This window comes from Ascaphus truei, chromosome 8 (genome assembly GCF_040206685.1).
Source record: "Ascaphus truei isolate aAscTru1 chromosome 8, aAscTru1.hap1, whole genome shotgun sequence".
NCBI classification, from domain to species: Eukaryota; Metazoa; Chordata; class Amphibia; order Anura; family Ascaphidae; genus Ascaphus; species Ascaphus truei.
The window spans coordinates 62,121,903-62,141,799 of NC_134490.1; the positions used below are offsets into that span (position 1 = coordinate 62,121,903).

A 19,897-nucleotide genomic window follows, 5' to 3' on the forward strand; every position below is an offset into this window, starting at 1 on the left:
TTTAAGCAATGATTGATGCCACATGCGTTCCGTGTTGCACACTACTAGTGTCACATGCAATCCGTGTCACGCACTTCTAGTGGCACATGCGATCCGTGTCACGCACTGCTAGTGGCACATGCGATCCGTGTCGCACACTACTAGTATCACATGCAATCCGTGTTGCACACTACTAGTGTCACATGCAATCCATGTCACGCACTTCTAGTGACACATGTGATCCGTGTCGCGCACTTCTAGTGGCACATGCGATCCGTGTCGCACACTACTAGTATCACATGCAATCCGTGTCGCGCACTTCTAGTGACACATGTGATCCGTGTCGCGCACTTCTAGTGGCACATGCGATCCGTGTCGCACACTACTAGTATCACATGCAATCCGTGTCGCGCACTTCTAGTGGCACATGCGATCTGTGTCATGCGCTACTAGTGGCACATGCGACCTGTGTCACTCTCAACTAGTGGCACATGCGACCCGTGTCGACCCATGTGACCCGTGTCCTGCACTACTAGTGGCACATGCGACCCGTGTCCCACGGACTAGCGCACGCCGAGAGCAGGGACTAGCGCACGCCGAGAGCAGGGACTAGCGCACGCCGAGAGCAGGGACTAGCGCACGCCGAGAGCAGGGACTAGCGCGCATTAAATCTTCAGACTAATAGAGCAACGTTTTGGGTCATTTGACCCTTTCTCAAACAAGTGGTACCGTCGCTCTACTCTGCACTCGTCTGAAGAGCCAATTAAAATCACCTGTTTACAGCATCATGCTGACTTGGGTCCATGAGTACCTACTTTGTGTGTGCTTATCCCTATACTGCATTTCATGATCTCTTCTTTTGGCTATTGTGGCACCTAGCCACTTGGAAATAGATATATAAATAATATTTATAAATAATATCATTTTAAACCTTGTACCACACAGTTGTGTGGCTGCCACAACCACATTCAATAGAGGGCATGGTCTTGTAGAACAAATTCATCAGGAGTGACCAACTTCAGTCCTCAAGAGCTACCAACAGGTCATATTTTGAGGCTATCCCTGCTTCAGCACAGGTGGCTTAGTCTTTGATTGAGCCACCTGTGCTGACGCAGGGATATCAGGAAAACCGGACCTGTTGAGGCCTGAAGTTGGCCATCCCTGATCTACATGATGGTATGTTTTTTACTGACAGCCCCATGTGGCAGCAAAAGAGTTAAAGATTGCTGCAAAATCCCAGTGCCAAGAAGTTCTTGTGTCATCCATGCATGCAAAACAGAGACCAAAAGTTCCAGTGGAGGACCCAGAGCTGCTTAATTCTGCTTACACGCACTGACATCTCCAATAAGCCCATGATGTCAAAATCCTCATTAAATAAAGATAACAGCATTGTGTTTTCAATTATAGTGTCCCACTCAAGAAATTATTGTAAATTAACCTCCTTAGAAAGTTAATATAGCGGGCTCTGTTAGATTTTTTTAATTAGGCCTTTGATTTTAAGCGGAAAAATCACACTCCACGAAATCTTTAATCATACTAATATGTTGTACTTGGTTATTAAAACCCTTGCATAAAATTAGCATTTGGGATTTTTTTTTTCTTTAATTTTTTACTCCACACAATTAAAATGTGCCACCTTGGATGAATAAATGAAGAAGTGGACTAACCAAAAATGTAAAACGTACGTAGGTCTTTTTTCCCCCCAAATAAATTGGACAGTTGCTGTGCTAAGTTGTATGTATATATTTCTTTATTTGTATAGCACCATCCATGTACATAGCGCTTCACAATAGACATAACAAAATAATATAAGACATCATTAGAAGTTATTCTGAACTTTTCAGAAGCAAAATGGACCTAAGTAATTATTGCTTTATAAATAAAACATACGCAGCTCCTTCTGCCCACTAGCAACCCTCTCTAATAGCGCGTCTGAGATCAGATGCATTGTAAGGAACCCCAACCCTCTCTAATAGCACGTCTGAGATCAGATGCATTGTAAGGAACCCCAACCCTCTATAATAGCGTGTCTGAGAACAGATGCATTGTAAGGAACCCCAACCCTCTCTAATAGTGTGTCTGAGATCAGATACATTGTAAGGAACCCCAACCCTCTCTAATAGCGCGTCTGAGATCGGATACATTGTAAATTCTTCTGTACAATTGTCAAATTACCTGAAAATTGCAGGGAACCCTTTAGGGATGCCCGGGAAACCCATGGGTTCCTAGGAAGCCCTGTTGAAAAACACTGTTCCAATGCATAATGATTTGAGAATGCTTGACAATGACAATGTTGCCGACTTTGCAAAACTTTTTTCATGCAGCGAAGCTCCAACATTCTCCAGTTTGCAAACTTGTGATTCTCATACAAAGAGTTAGGCCTCCCACCAAAGCAGAAATAAAAAAATATGTTTTTAGGCTCAGTACCACAAGATTGGCATAAAGCAGATGTGGTGCCTATATTTAAAAAGGGAGCTGGATCGCAACCGGGGAATTACAGACCTGTAAGCCTGACTTCAGTAGTGGGGAAGCTACTTGAAGGTTTAATACGGGATAATATTCAGGAATACCTAATGGAAAACAAAATTATTAGTAATAGTCAGCATGGATTTATGAAGGACCGATCATGCCAAACTAACCTTATTTGTTTATTTGAGGAGGTAAGTAGGAATGTAAACCAGGGTAATGCAGTTGATGTTTCCACATAAAAGGTTGGTGTACAAAATAATGCAAATTGGACTCAAAATTGGACCCTTTTACGTGCGTAAAAATATATGCACCTGGATTGAAAACTGGTTGAAGGATAGACAACAGAGGGTTGTCATAAATGGAACTTTTTCAGGTTGAGCTAAGGTCGTGAGTGGAGTACCTCAGGGATCGGTACTGGGACCACTGCTTTTTAACTTGTTTATTAATGACGTTGAGATTGGCATAGAGAGCAAAGTCTCCATCTTTTGCTGATGATACTAAATTGTTTAAGGTAATAGAATCAGAGCAGGATGTAATTTCTCTTCAGAAGGACTTGGAGAGACTGGAAATGTGGGCAGGTAAATGGCAGATGAGGTTTAATACAGATAAATGTAAGGTTATGCATTTGGGATACAAGAATAAAAAGGCGACTTACAAATTAAATGGGGATAAATTGGGGGAATCCTTGATGGAGAAGGATTTAGGAGTGCTTATAGGCAGCAGGCTTAGCAGTAGTGCCCAAAGTCATGCAGTAGCTGCAAAGGCAAACAAGATCTTATCTTGCATCAAACGGGCAATGGATGGAAGGGAAGTAAACATAATAATGCCCCTTTACAAAGCATTATTAAGACCACACCTTGAATATTGAGAACAATCTCCTTAGAAAAGAGATTATGGAACTAGAGAGAGTGCAGCGAAGAGCCACCAAATTAATAAAGGGGATGGACAATCTAACTTACGAGGAGAGGCTAGCTAAATTAGATTTATTGACATTAGAAAAGAGGTGTCCAAGAAGGGATATGATTACTATATACAAATATATTCGGGGACAGTACAAGGAGCTTTCAAAAGAACTATTCAACCCAAGGGCAGTACAAAGGACTCTGGGGCATCCCTTTAGGTTGGAGGAAAGGAGATTTCACCAGCAACAAAGGAAAGGGTTCTATACAGTAAGGGCAGTTAAAATGGGGAATTCATTACCCATGGAGACTGTGATGGCAGATACAATAGATTTGTTCAAAAAAAGGTTGGACATCTTTTTAGATGGGAAAGGTATACAGGGATATACCAAATAAGTATACATGGGAAGGATGTTGATCCAGGGATTATTCTGATTGCCAATTCTTGGAGTCAGGAAGGAATTTATTTTTTACCTTATGTGATATCATTGGATGATATGACACTGGGGTTTTTTGTTTGCCTTCCTCTGGATCAATAAGTAAGTATAGATATAGGATAAAGTATCTGTTGTCTAAATTTAGCATAGGTTGAACTTGATGGACATACGTCTTTTTTCAACCTCATCTACTATGTAACTATATTTTGGTCTCTTCTCACTACCTGCTACAAGAAGTGTTAAGGCTGCGCTTATACTGCCGGCAACGCGACCGATGATGTCACCCGTCGCCATTGCGATAGTTGTAATTTAAGTTTAGGGCAGAGCGGCGGAGAAACTCTGATTGGCCACAAGGGGAGACCGTCGCTGAAAAAATCAAATAACAGTGACTACCAGATTTTTGGTAGCGCTTTCGCTTGGTCGCGCCGTTGTTGTCACGTACACTATAAGCGCCGACGACAATGCATTTGTTTTGACGCGCCGTCGCCGGCACTTTAAGCGCAGCCTTAATGGATTCTGTATGTTGAACGAATCATGGCAGGAAGAAAAAACTCTGCACAGGAAGAATAGATAGAGAGCATCCTGTAGTATAGTGTGTTGATAACCTTGCGTTCTTACTGTTCTTTAACATAAACCTCTGCAGTGCTACAAGTAATTCAACCACTTTGCATTGCAAATCTGACATCCAGTGATGGAATTAAGCATTGCTGAGACAGTACTGAGAAATGGTTTGTATGTGCTCCTAATAACAATGATCCTCAGTGATTATTGTAAATGATACAATTGTTTTCTGAATTGAGCTGTAGCTGAAGAATCGCATTGTTATTATACTTATCGATCCACAGAGCCATACAGTAGAATAGCGCAATAAATCCACACCAATATGTTGTTATTCATGACTCTGGTTCGCTAGATTCATTCAAATGATTTGGGTGGTTTTAAGTTGTACACTAAAAAGTTTCTAATCAGAAAGTCCAACATGATGCAGATACCTGAAGGTCATTACATTCTGTATAGCCAGGCTACTCAACTGCTAATTCCATGCTACTGTAGTTGCTTATGCAGCTAAGTGCAGGTTTTCACACTGAAACTCGCTTGTACGTTGAGGCAATGTAAATATATATGTTACAGATGCAGGGTCGGCCTTAGGCTTTGTGGGGCCCAAGGCGGCATGCTGCCAGCAAGGCCCCCCCATTAAAAAAAAAAACCGTATCTAGACGAGCAGCCCTTTTTCGGCAGCGTCATGTTACCATGGCAACGAGCGGCATGGCGTGTTGCCATTGCAACTCAACCCTACAGGAGGCGGCCCGCTGCGAAGAAGGTAAGAGGACACACACACCTCCCAGACGCCCCCCTCACACACACGCACACACACACTACCTCTCTGCCATTCCACGTGCTCCCTCCTCTTCCTCCCCTTGTTGGCGCCGGGATCCAACTTCTGACAGGTGGGGGGAGCTGGAGGAGGGGGAGCCCACACTCCCTTCTCCAGCTCCCCCGTCTGGTCTGGTGAAAGTTGGATCCGGCGCCGACAGGAGGGAGAGGCGAGAGAGGAGGAAGTGCGGGGCCCCAAAGCGGCCGCCCTGCCCTATGGCCGGCCATGATTTTATGCTGGCAAAATATTGAACTATGATAATGTTTAGGTATTTAAGTGCATCTAAAATGACATTACAATTAGCTTGTGGCTATTTACTGCAGCTCCTATATTTTCTGACCAGGCTCCTTTGAAGGGCCCTAGTGTATAGTTTACGCTAAGGCCTCGGACATAGTAGGCGGGCGATGGAGCGCATGGAGCCACGCGCGCAAGTTGCTTGAGCGATCTGTGGCCTGTAAAATTTCTATGACGCGCGCGATGGGGAGGCAGGTCGGAAGCGTGTCCGTGACATCCCGGAGCTGGTTCGCCCTCATTGGCCGAACCGCTCACGTGACTCGGTTGTCTGCTCTAAAGTCGCGCGCATGGTCACGGTGGCGGCCTCCATTTTAGGTGCGACCTTTTGTTTGCGTCCTGCGTATGGTCTCATGGACTATGGACGCGACCTAAGGATGCTGTATTTTACATTTCTGAGCTAAGGCATCATTTATTTTTTTTCTAGCTTGGGAAACCTTGCTGAGAGAGAAATGGAATTCAAAACCAATCTATGTGGTTGGGAAAGCTACATCTGCACTGGGTAAGTAGATCACTTCAATACTAGGCTGTAGGGGGCCTGTGGTCATTATTTTACACTTCAATTTTAGAAGAAGAGACACAGCGCAATACTATTATTTCTTGGGTACCAACGTTTTTAGCATTTACACATGAACCTACCTATGTATTCCGTAGCCACTGTTATAACTCTTCCTTCTCTCTTATTTTACCGGAAGTGATTCTCTATCAGATTGTTGGGGATACTGTATTAGAATTCTGGTTAGGGTAAGGATTAGGCTGCCATATTGGGGTTTGAAAGACATATTGTGATAAAGGGTTGGCTGGCATATTAGAGTTAGACTGACATACCAGCCTAACCCTTACCCTATTATATTTGGGTTTGGCTGGCATATTTGGGTTAGGCTGGCATATTCTGTTAAAGGCTAGGCTGGCATTTTAGGGTAAGGGTGTGTCTGAACAATTACCTGATATACCTGGCATGCTGGGTAACGAGCCTCTGCCGTTGCACATAGCAAACCAGTTTCAGAAGCTGTACTGTTGGAAGGCAAGACCCTGATGAAGTGGTACTAATGAGGAAAAGAACAGAGGGGATAAGAGGCACTAGACGCAGCGTTTCCCAAATGGTGGGTCGCGACCCGGCACCGGGCCACGGCACCAAAAATTGCCGGGTCGCAGCGAGGCTGGCCGCGCGGTGTCTCCCCCCCCCCCCCCCCCCTTACCCCCGCGGCCCGCTTCCCCCCCGCGGCCAGCTTCCCGAGCTCACCTCCCGTGCCTCCAAGTCCACCTCCCGTCCCGGGCAGCAGGGGATATCGGGGGCAGCAGGGGAAAGCGTCCGGCGGAAAGCGTCCGGCGGCAAGGTAAGTCACCCCACCCAGTCACTGCCTTCCACCCAAGTGTCCCTGGCCCCCACCCACCCACCCAAGTGTCCCTGGCCCCCAATGTGTCCCTGGCCCCCACCCTCCCACCCACCCAAGTGTCCCTGGCCCCCAAAAAGTGTCCCTGACCCCCGAGTGTCCCTGGCCCCCATCCTCCCACCCACCCAAGTGTCCCTGGTCCCCACCCTCCCACCCACCCAAGTGTCCCTGGCCCCCACCCTCCCACCCACCCAAGTGTCCCTGGCCCCCACCCACCCAAGTGTCCCTGGCCCACAAAGTGTCCCTGTGTGTCAGTGGCTGGGTGTGTGTGTGTCAGTAGCTGGGTGTGTGTGTATCAGTGGCTCTGTGTGTGTTATCAGTGTGTGTGTCAGTGGCTGTGTGAGTGTGTGTATCAGTGGCTGTGTGTGTGTGTGTGTGTGTGTGTGTGTGTGTGTGTGTATCAGTGGCTGTGTGTGGGTCTGTGCAGGCCCTATAGGCCAGTATAGGCGATTAACATTTTTAGTGGGTCACGAAAAAGTAGTTAAAAAATAACCGGGTCACGGGAAAAAACGTTTGGGAAACCCTGCACTAGAGGATGTCGCTACTCAGGAGACAAGAGAGGGATAACTCGGGAGAATGCAAAAGAGGCACGAAGGGGGATTGTACGAAAAAAGCAGAAAGAAATCCCTAGAAAAAGAGAAAATATAGAGTCTTTAGAAAAAACATTGGTGCTAGGTATATTGCTTTGAATTTAAATGCATCTATAAAAGGAGAGAAAATTTTTTACTTATCATAAAAAATCAACAATATAAAAAAGGTGCAAGTGATTAGGGAAGAGAACCCCCAATTTTGCCACCAAAATGTAATGCAAATGGCAGGAAAGACCGGACCATATCAAACAATATACAACCAGGGGATCCTGATGACCAAAGAAGACAGCACAGTGCAAGGTTGATATCAAAAAAGTGTATTGTGGAACACAAGGCCGCCATGTTCCACAATACACTTTTTTGATATCAACCTTGCATTGTGCTGTCTTCTTTGGTCATCAGGATCCCCTGGTTACCACACGTCTATATGCTACGTATGGGACAAGCATCTGCCTTCTGAACTAAACCGTGAGTGCAAATCTCCATACCAAAACAATATACAACAAAATACAAAAAAGGGCTGAGAGACATCCGACCAATGGGAAAGAGGCATGGTGTTTTTGTATATTGTTTGGCACAATTTATCTTTTTTTTAAACGTTTTGCTTTAATATAGATGTGAACATTTGGCACATTTGGAGAGTGCACTGTCTTTCTTGCTATTGGCATTATTTAAAGAAGCCTCCCATTTTGTTAGTTTCACCTACTGTAGCTTTTTCTTCGAGCATACTTGCTTATTTTTAAGGAAAAAATGCTCACTTCGCTGCACTGTGTATTAGGGAAGAAGAAACTTCCTCTCACTACAAATAATGTAACGTAAAGTATCCCTAAATTGAATAAGCTTAAATGTATCAACTGTGTAGTTATACTGACATTTTATGTTGCCGCATGTTTATTTAATTTATGGAAGGGGGCGGGGGGGGGTTTCTTTGCTCAAATCAGATATATATATATATATATATATATATATATATATATATATCTTATTGCAAGCAAGGGATCCCCTGTAGCTAAACCCTGGCACTTCAAACAGTGAGGACCCTTCTGTTCCTAAGATATTTTATTATAAAATTGTTCTACAATCATTTTTGTCCAGAAGAACTGACCACTAAGGTCAGCCTCACTCTGGCAGCCAATAGCAGGCCGTGATGTCATTATGAGATGACATTACAGCTTCCAATTGGGTGACCCCACAGCCATCTTTGTTTTTTCTATACAAGTACTGGTAAAAGTAAAAAAATAAAATAAACTTCTCAGCATTTGGTAGATCCTCAGCTTTGAGTGTAAAAATGTAATAAATACTTGATTTGGGTGGCAAGTTGGGATGGATCAGTCTGTTGAGCAATGGAAGTTTCTCCTAATATGTTCAAATTATTATCTGGTTGTGTAGCGGTTACACATTAGAGCAGTGTTCTTCGGCTAGGTCTCCATAGGGGGTCAGAACCAGATGAGAAAAGATTATCAAATCTGCAGTAGAAGGGCCACGAGTATGTGGCAATGTCATTTTAAATACATATAAACACGTGAATATTATTATATTTTAAAAAAATGTGCAAGAATTTATAACATCGGCACAACATATATTTACATCACCTTAACCTTAACTTACAAGTGAGTTCCAGTGGAATAATGTGCACTTAGCTGCCTAAGGAACAAGTAAGCAAAGAAGGGTGGGTGGGCTTGTTTGTCCTTTCTTCCATGTAGTAACAACGGAGGTAGAGGGAGTAGGGGGTATGATGAACTTTTATTGGACCAACAAGTAGTTATGTTTCCAGCTTTGGAACCTCTCAGGGTCCTTCATCGGTCCTACCCTGAGAGGTTCGAAAGCTTGTAACAGATCAACTACTTGTGTGTCCAATAAAGGGTATCACACCCCTACTGCCTCTCCCTCCTTTGTTACTATAAGCAACTAGTATGAAGTTAACAGGAGCAAAGAGTTCAAGGCCCTTTGCAGGCCCCCAATTAAAGAGCCCTGTTTTATAGCTTAATATGGAAGTAACTATTGTGGTTACCGTGCAAAGCAACTCTGGACTGTAGAAGGAAGCCCATTCATTGCAACTGTACACCAAACTTCATGATAATATTTGAACACGCCACATTGCAAAACATCATTTCAGTTGCGTAATACTCCTTTTATTTATTTTTTTAATTATTGATTGATTGCATTCCTCCTCCTCATTAATTATTACATGTACAAGTTCTAAAATACGATATTCAGAAGCTCTCTGTGAATGTGGAAAATGAACAATAAATCACAGAGCAACAGATGTAATCTGCGTTCTTCATATTTTAAACCCAAGTGTATACACTTCGAAGGGGATAGCAATCTCTCATCTCAGTGTGGTTTTTTTTTCTTCTTCATACTGTGAACACATAGGAGAAGAGAAACAAAGCTTTCCACATTGTGGCAAATAATACGACTATATTTCCTGTGCAGAATACTGTGAGACAGTTCTGCTGTGATATCCATATTGATTTTTATTTTCAGTGCGGCACTCTGTATACCATGTTTCAGCTGGACCTTTTCAGCAGTAACCTACTTTGTCCTTGAATTGAATAAACACCGGCTGTATGCAGCATATGGTTGGATGAATTAGTTTTTTAACCACTATTAACTCTTCTGCGAAGGCGGCTTGTGTTCATTTTTAAAGAGGTCCAATAAAGCTGTCACCTGAGAGTTATACTTCAGTAATATTATACTGTATAACCTCCAGTGTCAGAAATGGCTCGGATTGTAGCACTCTCTCCAATTCCCATAGCATTGTCCGGGCTCGGAGCCAGTGCTGACACTGCAGTGCAGCACTGTAATAGCTGAACGATTCACTGTTGGACACTCCGAGGACTTGTGTACTCTTTGACATTAAAGATTTGGTAGAGCTACGTAGGACAGTAAGGCATGCAGCCAATTTACAACAGGGTAATTGCTACAGCAATGCTTTTTATTTCATCTCAAATCCACGGCTTGCGTCGTTTTGCAGGGTTTGGGAAATATTCAATGTTCCTTTTACTGCCTGTCTCTCATCTTGTGTGGCAGCAAATTAATGTCCCAAAATATGTAGGGAGTTGCTGTATCCCAAGCATAGCCAGTACCAGCCTGTCTCTCTTTCTTGGCATCCAACTCACAATTACTTACACGTATAGCACATCTCACCTCCAACAATTCTTCATGTTCCAAAGTTTCCATCTCAGTCACACTGCATCCAGTCCTTTTACATTCAGGATTACTACCTCATACCCCCTGCTTAAATATTCTAACACATAGGGAAGCTTACACACCATATATAGATTGTAAGCTCTTCGGGGCAGGGACTCCTTTTCCTATTGTTTTATGTCTGAGGCGCTTTTGTGTTATGTGTTATAATATTACGCCACGTGTATTACTGCTGTGAAGCGATATGTACCTGGATGGCGCTATATAAATAAAGATTTACATACATTTTGAGTCAGAAAGTGGGTTGGTAACTACTGCCAACTGTATATGTATTAATACATCTTTTCACTTTGCTGCAAGAACAGGAGCTATTATGGTTCTTTCCCCTCATACAGGGTTCACAGTGTAGTGTAGGACCTGCATTTTTGGTAATACCTTGACGTTTGGTATGCAGGCTTCTAACGCTTTGGCCAAAGGGTTTAACTAAATAACCAAGTAATTATTATTATTATTGAAGTATTTAAACTTTATACTTATTACCATATATGTTTTGTCAATTAGATGTAGCATTGGGCACCCCTGTCTTTTGTTGGCGCTATATCAATAAAGATATACATACATACATTTTGAGTCAGAAAGTGAGTTGGTAACTACTGCCAACTGTATACTGTATGTATTAATGAACCCCACATACCTTACTTATATTGAAGCATCTTGTGTCACATTTTGTAATGCCCTTTAAACAGGCTTCAGATATAGGTGTAACTCAATGCATCCACTTTATTATTTGTCCTTCCATTACATTCCATTTCAGACTCATGTCTGCACATGGGTTGCAATCATTGTTTGGTATCTAAATTGTCTTCATCAAGAGAAACAAGTTGTCACATTGTAGTGGTGTTATTTTTCACTTGAGCATGCTTTAATTGTCTGGTAATTAGAGCAGTCTAAATATTTAAATAGAGGCAGACGCCAATCTCCTGTGTGATGGATAAATGAACTGAAGCTTTTGTCAGTGGTATGTAACACGTTTATTTTTTTGCCTTTGAGAGATGCTAATAGTTATTTGTTGCCGGAATTTGCACCTCTGAATCTGCTTGTCACTTTGCTTAGCTGCAGTGTTTTAATGAAAGCTATATTGATAGGGACATGATTAACACGTAGTTTCTTGTGGCATATGTAAATTGTGTTTAGAGAGAGCATCCTTTTTTTTTTATTATTAAAGGAAGAATGTAAATGTGTATATATACTATCTTGCATGTATGTATTTATGTATATTTTTTTATTTAAAACAATACGAAAGGGAGTCCCTGCCCCGAAGAGCTTACAATCTTGCGTGGTAAGTGGGGAGAACGTACAGAGACAGTAGGAGGGTGGGTAAGTGCATCTGCAGGGGGCCAAGGTCAGTGCATATGAGATGTATAGTATCAGCCAGCGGAGCTACCCATATGCTTCGTTAAAGAGGTGTGTTTTACAAAAACCTGACAAAATTTAAATTTAATTGATCCAAATATTTTCCCATTATGTTGGAGGGGTTGTGAACAGAGAAGTGTACTTGTCTCATATCTGTCTGGATTGCCCTAAGATTCAGCCACTATGAGAGAAGATATTTACATTTATTCTTGATACCACTGAGATCCAGGTATCAAGAGATCTATGGTTCCTACTCATTAACAAACTATTAGAAGGTATGAATAAAAATGAGTCAAAACTAATAATACATATTCTCAATGCACCTCCAATCACCCGCACCTCCAATCACCCCCCCCTTCACCTCCAATCACCCCCCCCTGCACCTCCAATCACCCCCCGCACCTCCAATCACCCCCCCCTTGCACCTCCAATCACCCCTGCACCTCACCCCCTGCACCTCACATCACCCTTCCTGCACCTCACCCCCCTGCACCTCACCTCAATGCACCTCACCCCCCTGCACCTCACCTCCCCTGCACCTCACCCCCCTGCACCTCACCTCAATGCACCTCACCCCCCTGCACCTCACCTCCCCTGCACCTCACCTCCCCTGCACCTCACCCCCCTGCACCTCACCTCCCCTGCACCTCACCCCCCCTGCACCTCACCCCCCTGCACCTCACCCCCCTGCACCTCACCCCCCTGCACCTCACCTCCCCTGCACCTCACCCCCCTGCACCTCACTTCCCTGCACCTCACCTCCCCTGCACCTCACCCCCCCTGCACCTCACCTCCCCTGCACCTCACCTCCCCTGCACCTCACCTCCCCTGCACCTCACCTCCCCTGCACCTCACCCCCCTGCACCTCACCCCCCTGCACCTCACCCCCCTGCACCTCACCTCCCCTGCACCTCACCCCCCTGCACCTCACCTCCCTGCACCTCACCTCCCCTGCACCTCACCCCCCCTGCACCTCACCTCCCCTGCACCTCACCTCCCCTGCACCTCACCTCCCCTGCACCTCACCTCAATGCACCTCACCTCAATGCACCTCACCCCCCTGCACCTCACCTCAATGCACCTCACCTCAATGCACCTCACCCCCCTGCACCTCCCCTGCACCTCACCTCAATGCACCTCACCCCCCTGCACCTCACCCCCCTGCACCTCACCTCCCCTGCACCTCACATCACCCCCGGGACCGCGGGGAATTTTTTTTTTTAAGTTTTTTTTTTTTAAATCTTATCGCGGGCCGCACAGAGAGGCCGGGCGGGCAGCATGTTGTGCAGGCCTGCTGTAAATGAATGTACAGCCCACTGCTTGGTAATCACTGCAAACCTTCAGCTCTGTTTTACTCCCCAGAGTTTCTGCTGTGAATACAACATTGTTTATTTTAATGCTTCCTATGTGTTTATCTGTTTTTTGTTTTTTTTTAAGTTGCCTCTGTTTAACAATACCTGATAATTTCAGATGCTGAAAGACGGCATGTGTGAAAGTCCTATAACATCTGTGTTATGCTTTGTAGTGGATGAAGTTGGTCTGTCTTCAGAAGGAGAAGGATCTGGAAATGCAGAAAATCTCGCTGACTATATTTTTTCAAGTAAGTTTTCGCACACTGCACCATTTCCTGCGCGCGTCTGGTTCAAAGGTGAAAGACCGCTGTGCCCCAAACACCAGGCGTCCGTCCCCAACAAGGTGCCAACGGGCACCATGGTGCCCATCAAGTGTTTTTTGCGGGTGCTTGCGATCAGGGGTGCTGACGGGAGGGGAGAGCCAGAACAATTGTTTCCGAGCCTGACTGCTGCATTGCGCCCCCTGCTGGCCTCTGTTCTGCACCTTCCTCCTCTGCCAGTCATTGCCGTGGGGGGGATTGTGGGGTGTTGTGCTGTGGGGGGGGGGGGGGGAGGGATTGTGCTCTGGTGGGCGGAGGGGGCTATTGTGCTGGGGGGGATTTATGGGGTATTGTGCTGTGGGGGGTATTGTACTGTAAGGGGGGTTGTGGGGTATTGTGCTGCGGGGGGGTTGTGGGGTATTGTGCTGCGGGGGGCATTGTGCTGTAAGGGGGGTTGTGGGTATTGTTCTGCGGGGGGGTATTGTTGGGTATTGTGCTGTGGGTGGTGGTTGTGGGGTATTTTGGGGTGGGGGATTGTGGGATATTGTGCTGGGTGGGGGGGTTGAGGTGTATTTTGGGGTGGGGGGAATTGTTGGGTATTGTGCTGTGGGGGGGATTTGTGGGGTAATGGGGGGGTTGTGGTGTATTTTTGGTGGGGTTGTGGGGTATTGTGGGGTGGGGGGGATTGTTGGGTATTGTGCTCTGGGGGCTATTGTGCTGTGGGGGGATTTGTGGGGTATTGTGCTGTGGGGGTTATTGTTGTGTATTGTGCTCTGGGGGGGTTGTGGGGTATTTTAGGGTAAGGGGGTTGTGGTGTATTGTGTGGGGATTCTGGGGTTTTGTGCTGTGGGTGGGGGGGGGGTATTGTGGGGTGGGGGGAATTATTGTGTATTGTGCTGTGGGGGGGTATTGTGAGGTGTGGGGGATTGTTGTATATTGTGCTGTGGGGGGGTTGTGTGGGTATTGTGCTGTGTGGGGCATTGTTGGGTATTGTGCTGTGGGGGGGATTTGTGGGGTAATGGGGGGGGGTGTGGGGTATTTTAGGGTGGAGGGGTTGTGGTGCATTTGGGGGGGGGGTTGTTGGGTATTGTGCTGTGGGGGGGTATTGTTGGGTATTGTGCTGTGTGGGGGGGTTGTTGGGTGATGTGATGTGGGGGGGTTGTGGGGTATTGTGCTCTGGGGGGGTATTGTACTGTGTGTGGGGGGGTTGTGGGGTATTGTGCTGTGGGGGGTATTGTGCTATGCGGGGTTGTGCGGTATTGTGGGGGGCTTGTGGTGTATTTTGGGGTGGGGGGTTGTGGGGTATTGTGGGGGGGGGGGGTTGTGGGGTATTGTGCTGTGGGGGGTATTGTGCTATGGGGGGCTTGTGCGGTATTGTGGGGGTTATGGTGTATTTTTGGGGGGGTTGTGGGGTATTGTGGGGTGGGGGCAATTGTTTGGTATTGTGCCGTGGGGGGGATTGTTGGGTATTGCGCTGTTGGCTGTTGTGCTTTGGGGTATTGTGCTCTGGGGGGTATTGTCGCGTTGGGGGGGGGGGGTGTGCGGTATTGTGCTGTGGACCCCTGCTGTACCCTATGGTGGAGGGTTTTTGTCACTTTTTTACTCACCATAACTTTCTTTGTCTATTTTCATCTAGAAATGTCAGGGTGATACAATTACTAAATACGTCATATTAGTAACCGCTGCTTCCTAAATCCAACTGGTATCCCGACTTTCAGATCTGGGAACCAAGGTGACTTAATCCTTGATAAAGTGCGTTCGCACACGAAACGCGTAGGAGGTTTGCTTTACCTCCATTTTTTTAATACAGACATAATAAATTAATTGTTATTTATCCGCTTGTCCCATTCTCTGTTGGCTGTGGGCCATATTTTTTGCTTTTGGCTTATCTTGACCTCATCATTGGCAGCACGCCCATTAAGGAGACGCAGGACAGAGACATTCAATTGTGAATATATTTGCATTGCAGTACGTTGTCTCATTGTAATAGTATGATCCAGGGGCTATCCCAATGAGGTCTTGAGGGGTGGGTTTATGCCCACTAGCTCATACCTTCAGGGTACCATTGCCTCTTATGGACTTTATTGGTGAGACTCCTACTCATTTACTCCAATCATTTGTTGTTATTATTAGTCTCAATTCCTGTGTCTCTATTTATGCGTGACTTAATGATTTATATATATTGATCCTGCACTTGAGTGCCTATACCATCTCAAATTTTGTATATGGACTTAATCCCGCACTAAAACAGGTGATAAATCCGGGTGTGCAGGAGAGGACATCAGTGAGAACGATGTGCAATAGAGATGTGAAGGGAAAAGAGGCCTGGGGAACAGGTGGAATAATTGGAGAATGATTATTCGGAAGGTTGGAAGAGGGAGGTACTTAGTAGCTGTTTAATTGTACATACCTTATACGGCAAACAATTGCCTCCAGTGACAATACTGGAGGGACCGCCATATTATCAACTGATACATGCTGCATATTGTCCAATGCCTCTTCAATGCTTTCCCTGGAATGTACATCAGTACTACAACAAATGGGGATCTTCGATTTCTGTGAGAATCTGGAACTATTGAAGGAATCCAGTTTTGCACTTTAACAATGATTAATTTACACATTTCCCCTCTGAATCCAAGGCAGATATTTGTATTTGATACATGAAAGTGACAGAGCGAACAAATGAATAGACAGTCCAGGAAAGCATTTGTATACCCAACATGTGTTCCGGCAGCATGGTTATAGATAGACAGTACAAGTACTACAGGGGGAATGTATTCTGCTATTAGCTATTCATTAAAATTGCCCCTTGTGTCTGCATCTTAACATTCTTTTTATAGGCTCCAGTCCTGGGGAAAGATGCTGCTCAAAAGGCTTTGAGTGTTCATACACTAAACTGTGGATCAATAAACAATTATAGAGTTTGCATATCTTACTTTATTTAAAAGAGAACTGATGGTGTTTTTGGTTTGCACAAATTCAAATACGAATAAGCAGATGTATTGCTGAGGTTGGATACCTGTCAATACAAAATAATACACATTGAACAAAATCATTCTGCTTTCAAGAACAATATTTTAATTGTATATATAAAATGTTATACCTGTGTAATGTTATTATAGATACAATTATTAATGCTCACATTAAAACTCACATCGTTTTATTGATGTTGCCTTTAAACTTTCATGTAATGGAGTCTTCGATATTCTTTCTATATATTTGAAACGACTGCACTTAAGAGATATTGTTCAGGCGTGTAGAAAGCGCTGTCATTTTCCAATGTTAAAGTAATGGTCTTGCTGTGTGTGTTGTAGGTTTTCCAGTATGTGAAAGGGATCAAATTAAAATGCTGAATATTTATGAGTTGCTTTAATTTGCAATGTTTGTCTAAAAATGTTACGGGAATGCTCCTTTAATTAATTAGCAGAGATTTACCCTAAAAATGGTACTTAGAGTATATTGTCCACCTTTTAGTTGTAAATCTGTTTCAGCATTTGAGTTAACTCTAGGTGGCTCTCCGTCTCTTAATTGTAATGTGTAATTAATTATGCCTGTAAATTCCAACTTTCAGATAAGCATCTTTTACAAATGAGAGCTTTTGGAGAGTGTCTAGTTTTATTGCTAACAAACATGGTTATTTTCGGAGTAGCTGGTTCATCGCTGCAAGGCTAAAAGCAATTGTGCCAATCACTGCCATTCCAAATCACTCAAGTTAAGAGTTTAGGACTGTTAGTGAAAGGACACATTATATCATAGTATTCTGCACAATGTGCTTTGCACAGGCAGTGTGTCCAGCTGTCTGGCGCATTTTAAAATGTATCGTCCAGCTCCAGAAAGAAAGCCACGTATAAAATAATATAACAGAAACATTGAAAATTGAAGTTTTTAGTGGCCCAGTCTTTCCACTCTCTTGCTTTGAAGAACGAAATGTGTTTTTAACATCGCTCACTAGCTCCGATCAACATTATATTCCACTGGGTTGATATAAAGCACACTTCATGTTCTGAGTAAGCACAGAAGGAAATATCACAGCACTCTTGTGGACTAGCAGAAGTTTTTATTGACACGATGTCATGACTTCTCCTTATCAGGTCAGGGAATACTGGTAAAAAATACATAATTTGGATAATAAGGATGCCAATCCTGGCCAAATCCTTTGCACACCTTGCTTGAATACCTCACCATTTCTCAGCTTCTGGGTCACTCCTTCAGGGCATAAAGCATAATGCAGAACAGAAATTGATGTTGTAAATGTGGTTGTATGCATAATTATTGCATTAGATTAGAAGTGCCCGCCTGTGGATGATGTTCTTTACCCAAATTTTGTACAGATTAAAAATCAAAAGCGATCGCGTTTCAGCAAAAACGAAACACAGAAAATGTTTCGAACCAGACACGCCAGTGAAAGTGCTCACCTTACGTGTACAGAACACGCTCTCTGATCGTGTGCAACAAAATAGCAGCGTGTTCATTTGCTTTATAGAGGAGTGCTAAATTTAACATTACAGGTAGTCCTCGCTATCCAGCGTTTCACTTTACAACAAATGGCATATCCAACGCATTACAATGCAACCCTATGGGCCGTTTTTCGACGCCTGTATGCGTTATCCAACGCTCACCGCCACTGATTAACATGGGACTCACTTTACAACGGTTTCACTATCCAACGCTACTTACAGAACAGATTCCGGTGGATAACCGAGGACTGCCTGTACTAATAAATTCTAGCACTTCTGGCATCCTGAAACAGAGATGGTGTCAATTTGCTGGTTTCAATTAAAATGAACTAAAAGTTGTGGCTTTCAATGGCAGATGTGTCTTATTTTGGGATGTGTTTGTCAAAGGAATAAATGTAATGATCTCTTTAAAGAGATCCCTAATGCTCTGCTTTTCAGGGGACAGTTCTTCAATACCCTATTATATTACATTCATACAGTTGTCTGTCTCCCTTCTACTTGTCTTTGAGCTATGCATTAAAATATTGCGACTCGTGCAATGTATTTATGTGGGCTGACGTGCACTAACCAGTGTACAATAAAAGCCAATCTCATCACTGTGTCACACACTGCACATGTTGTTCACACAAAATATGTTTCCAGTCTACATGTTAATTCTGTTCTTTTATTTTAATACAGGGAACAAAATAACATATTTGGTTTTACTGCCTCGTCATTGAGTTTCATGTAATAAAAAAATGTTCAAAAATGTTCTTGTTATATTAACTAGCAATATCCTACGTGTGTGTATGTGTGTGTGTGTGTGTGTGTGTGTGTGTGTTTGTGTTTAAAAAAAAATCAGTTCTGTAGTATTAGATACTTACTGCATTTTTTTTTAACTCTTTGAATATACTGAGCATCCTTTGATTTCTATTGCAGGTTTTAGCACACCTCCCCCCGTGCAAGATGTTTGTAACACTTTCCTGTTTGTGATAATGTATTGCTAATATTCCCAGTAGTTTGAGCTGCAAACTGTAACAATAGATAATGCTACCTTGGTAATATAAGAATACATTGTAGCTGTTGAGTTACACTGACTGAAAGATTGATTGAAGCTGAAAGGCAGCCATTTAGTGAACCCATGAAAGCAGGATGTTTGCTGATCGATCACGGGACGAATCGATCGCTAGCTTAGGTAATTCATTTTCAAAAAAGGTAATCAAACGCTGCATATATTAAAACAAAAGTGCTGCTTGGATTGACTCGTTAAAACCTTAGTCTGCAGGTAAAGGGCCTCTGTGGCTTTCCTCCCCAGTAAAGGTTTTCTGTATGACACACTGGCTCAGTCATTAATTTGTAAGGAGGATTTGGCTCTGGGTTTCCGATCTTATTCGTTACCATGAAAGGCAAAGTCTTCATCATTAGCACCTTGGTTTTAGGGAGCAGTCTGCAAAGAACAGCACACCTCTAAGGCGCTGCTCTTTAACTAGTTCCCCTAAGGGGCCAGATCAGAAAACACTCGGGAGTGGAAGGGTCACAAGCTTATTGTAATGTTATTTTATATTAATTTAACAACTTAAAAATGATTCTATGTAAACATTTTGTGTGCTTTTATAACATCTGTACTATATATATACTCCTGCTAATTTCATACTAGTTGCTTAGGCAGGAACATACAGTTTTTTTTACACTGAAACTCACTTGTAAGTTAAGGTAATGTAAATATATATATATATACATTGCCTTAACTTACAAGTGAGTTTCAGTGTAAAAAAAACTGTATGTTCCTGCCTAAGCAACTAGTATGAAATTAGCAGGAGTAGAGTCCAAGGGCCACATCAAAGCCTTTTGC

General features: G+C 43.8%; 1 protein-coding gene across 10 annotated transcripts in view; it reads left to right on the forward strand.

Annotated features, from left to right (window-relative positions):
• The window catches only part of UROS (uroporphyrinogen III synthase), a 42,988-nt gene that overhangs the window by 15,374 nt on the left and 7,717 nt on the right, over positions 1–19,897 (forward strand). For 7 of the 10 annotated variants that reach the window (XM_075612268.1, XM_075612269.1, XM_075612266.1 and 4 more), the window contains 3 exons: positions 5,878–5,952; positions 11,888–11,923; positions 13,523–13,597. In XM_075612268.1, the coding sequence (XP_075468383.1) occupies positions 5,878–5,952; positions 11,888–11,923; positions 13,523–13,597 (186 nt within the window). The remainder of the gene's footprint in view (positions 1–5,877; positions 5,953–11,887; positions 11,924–13,522; positions 13,598–19,897) is intronic. The other 3 variants (XM_075612271.1, XM_075612267.1, XM_075612270.1) reach the window with 2 other exon arrangements.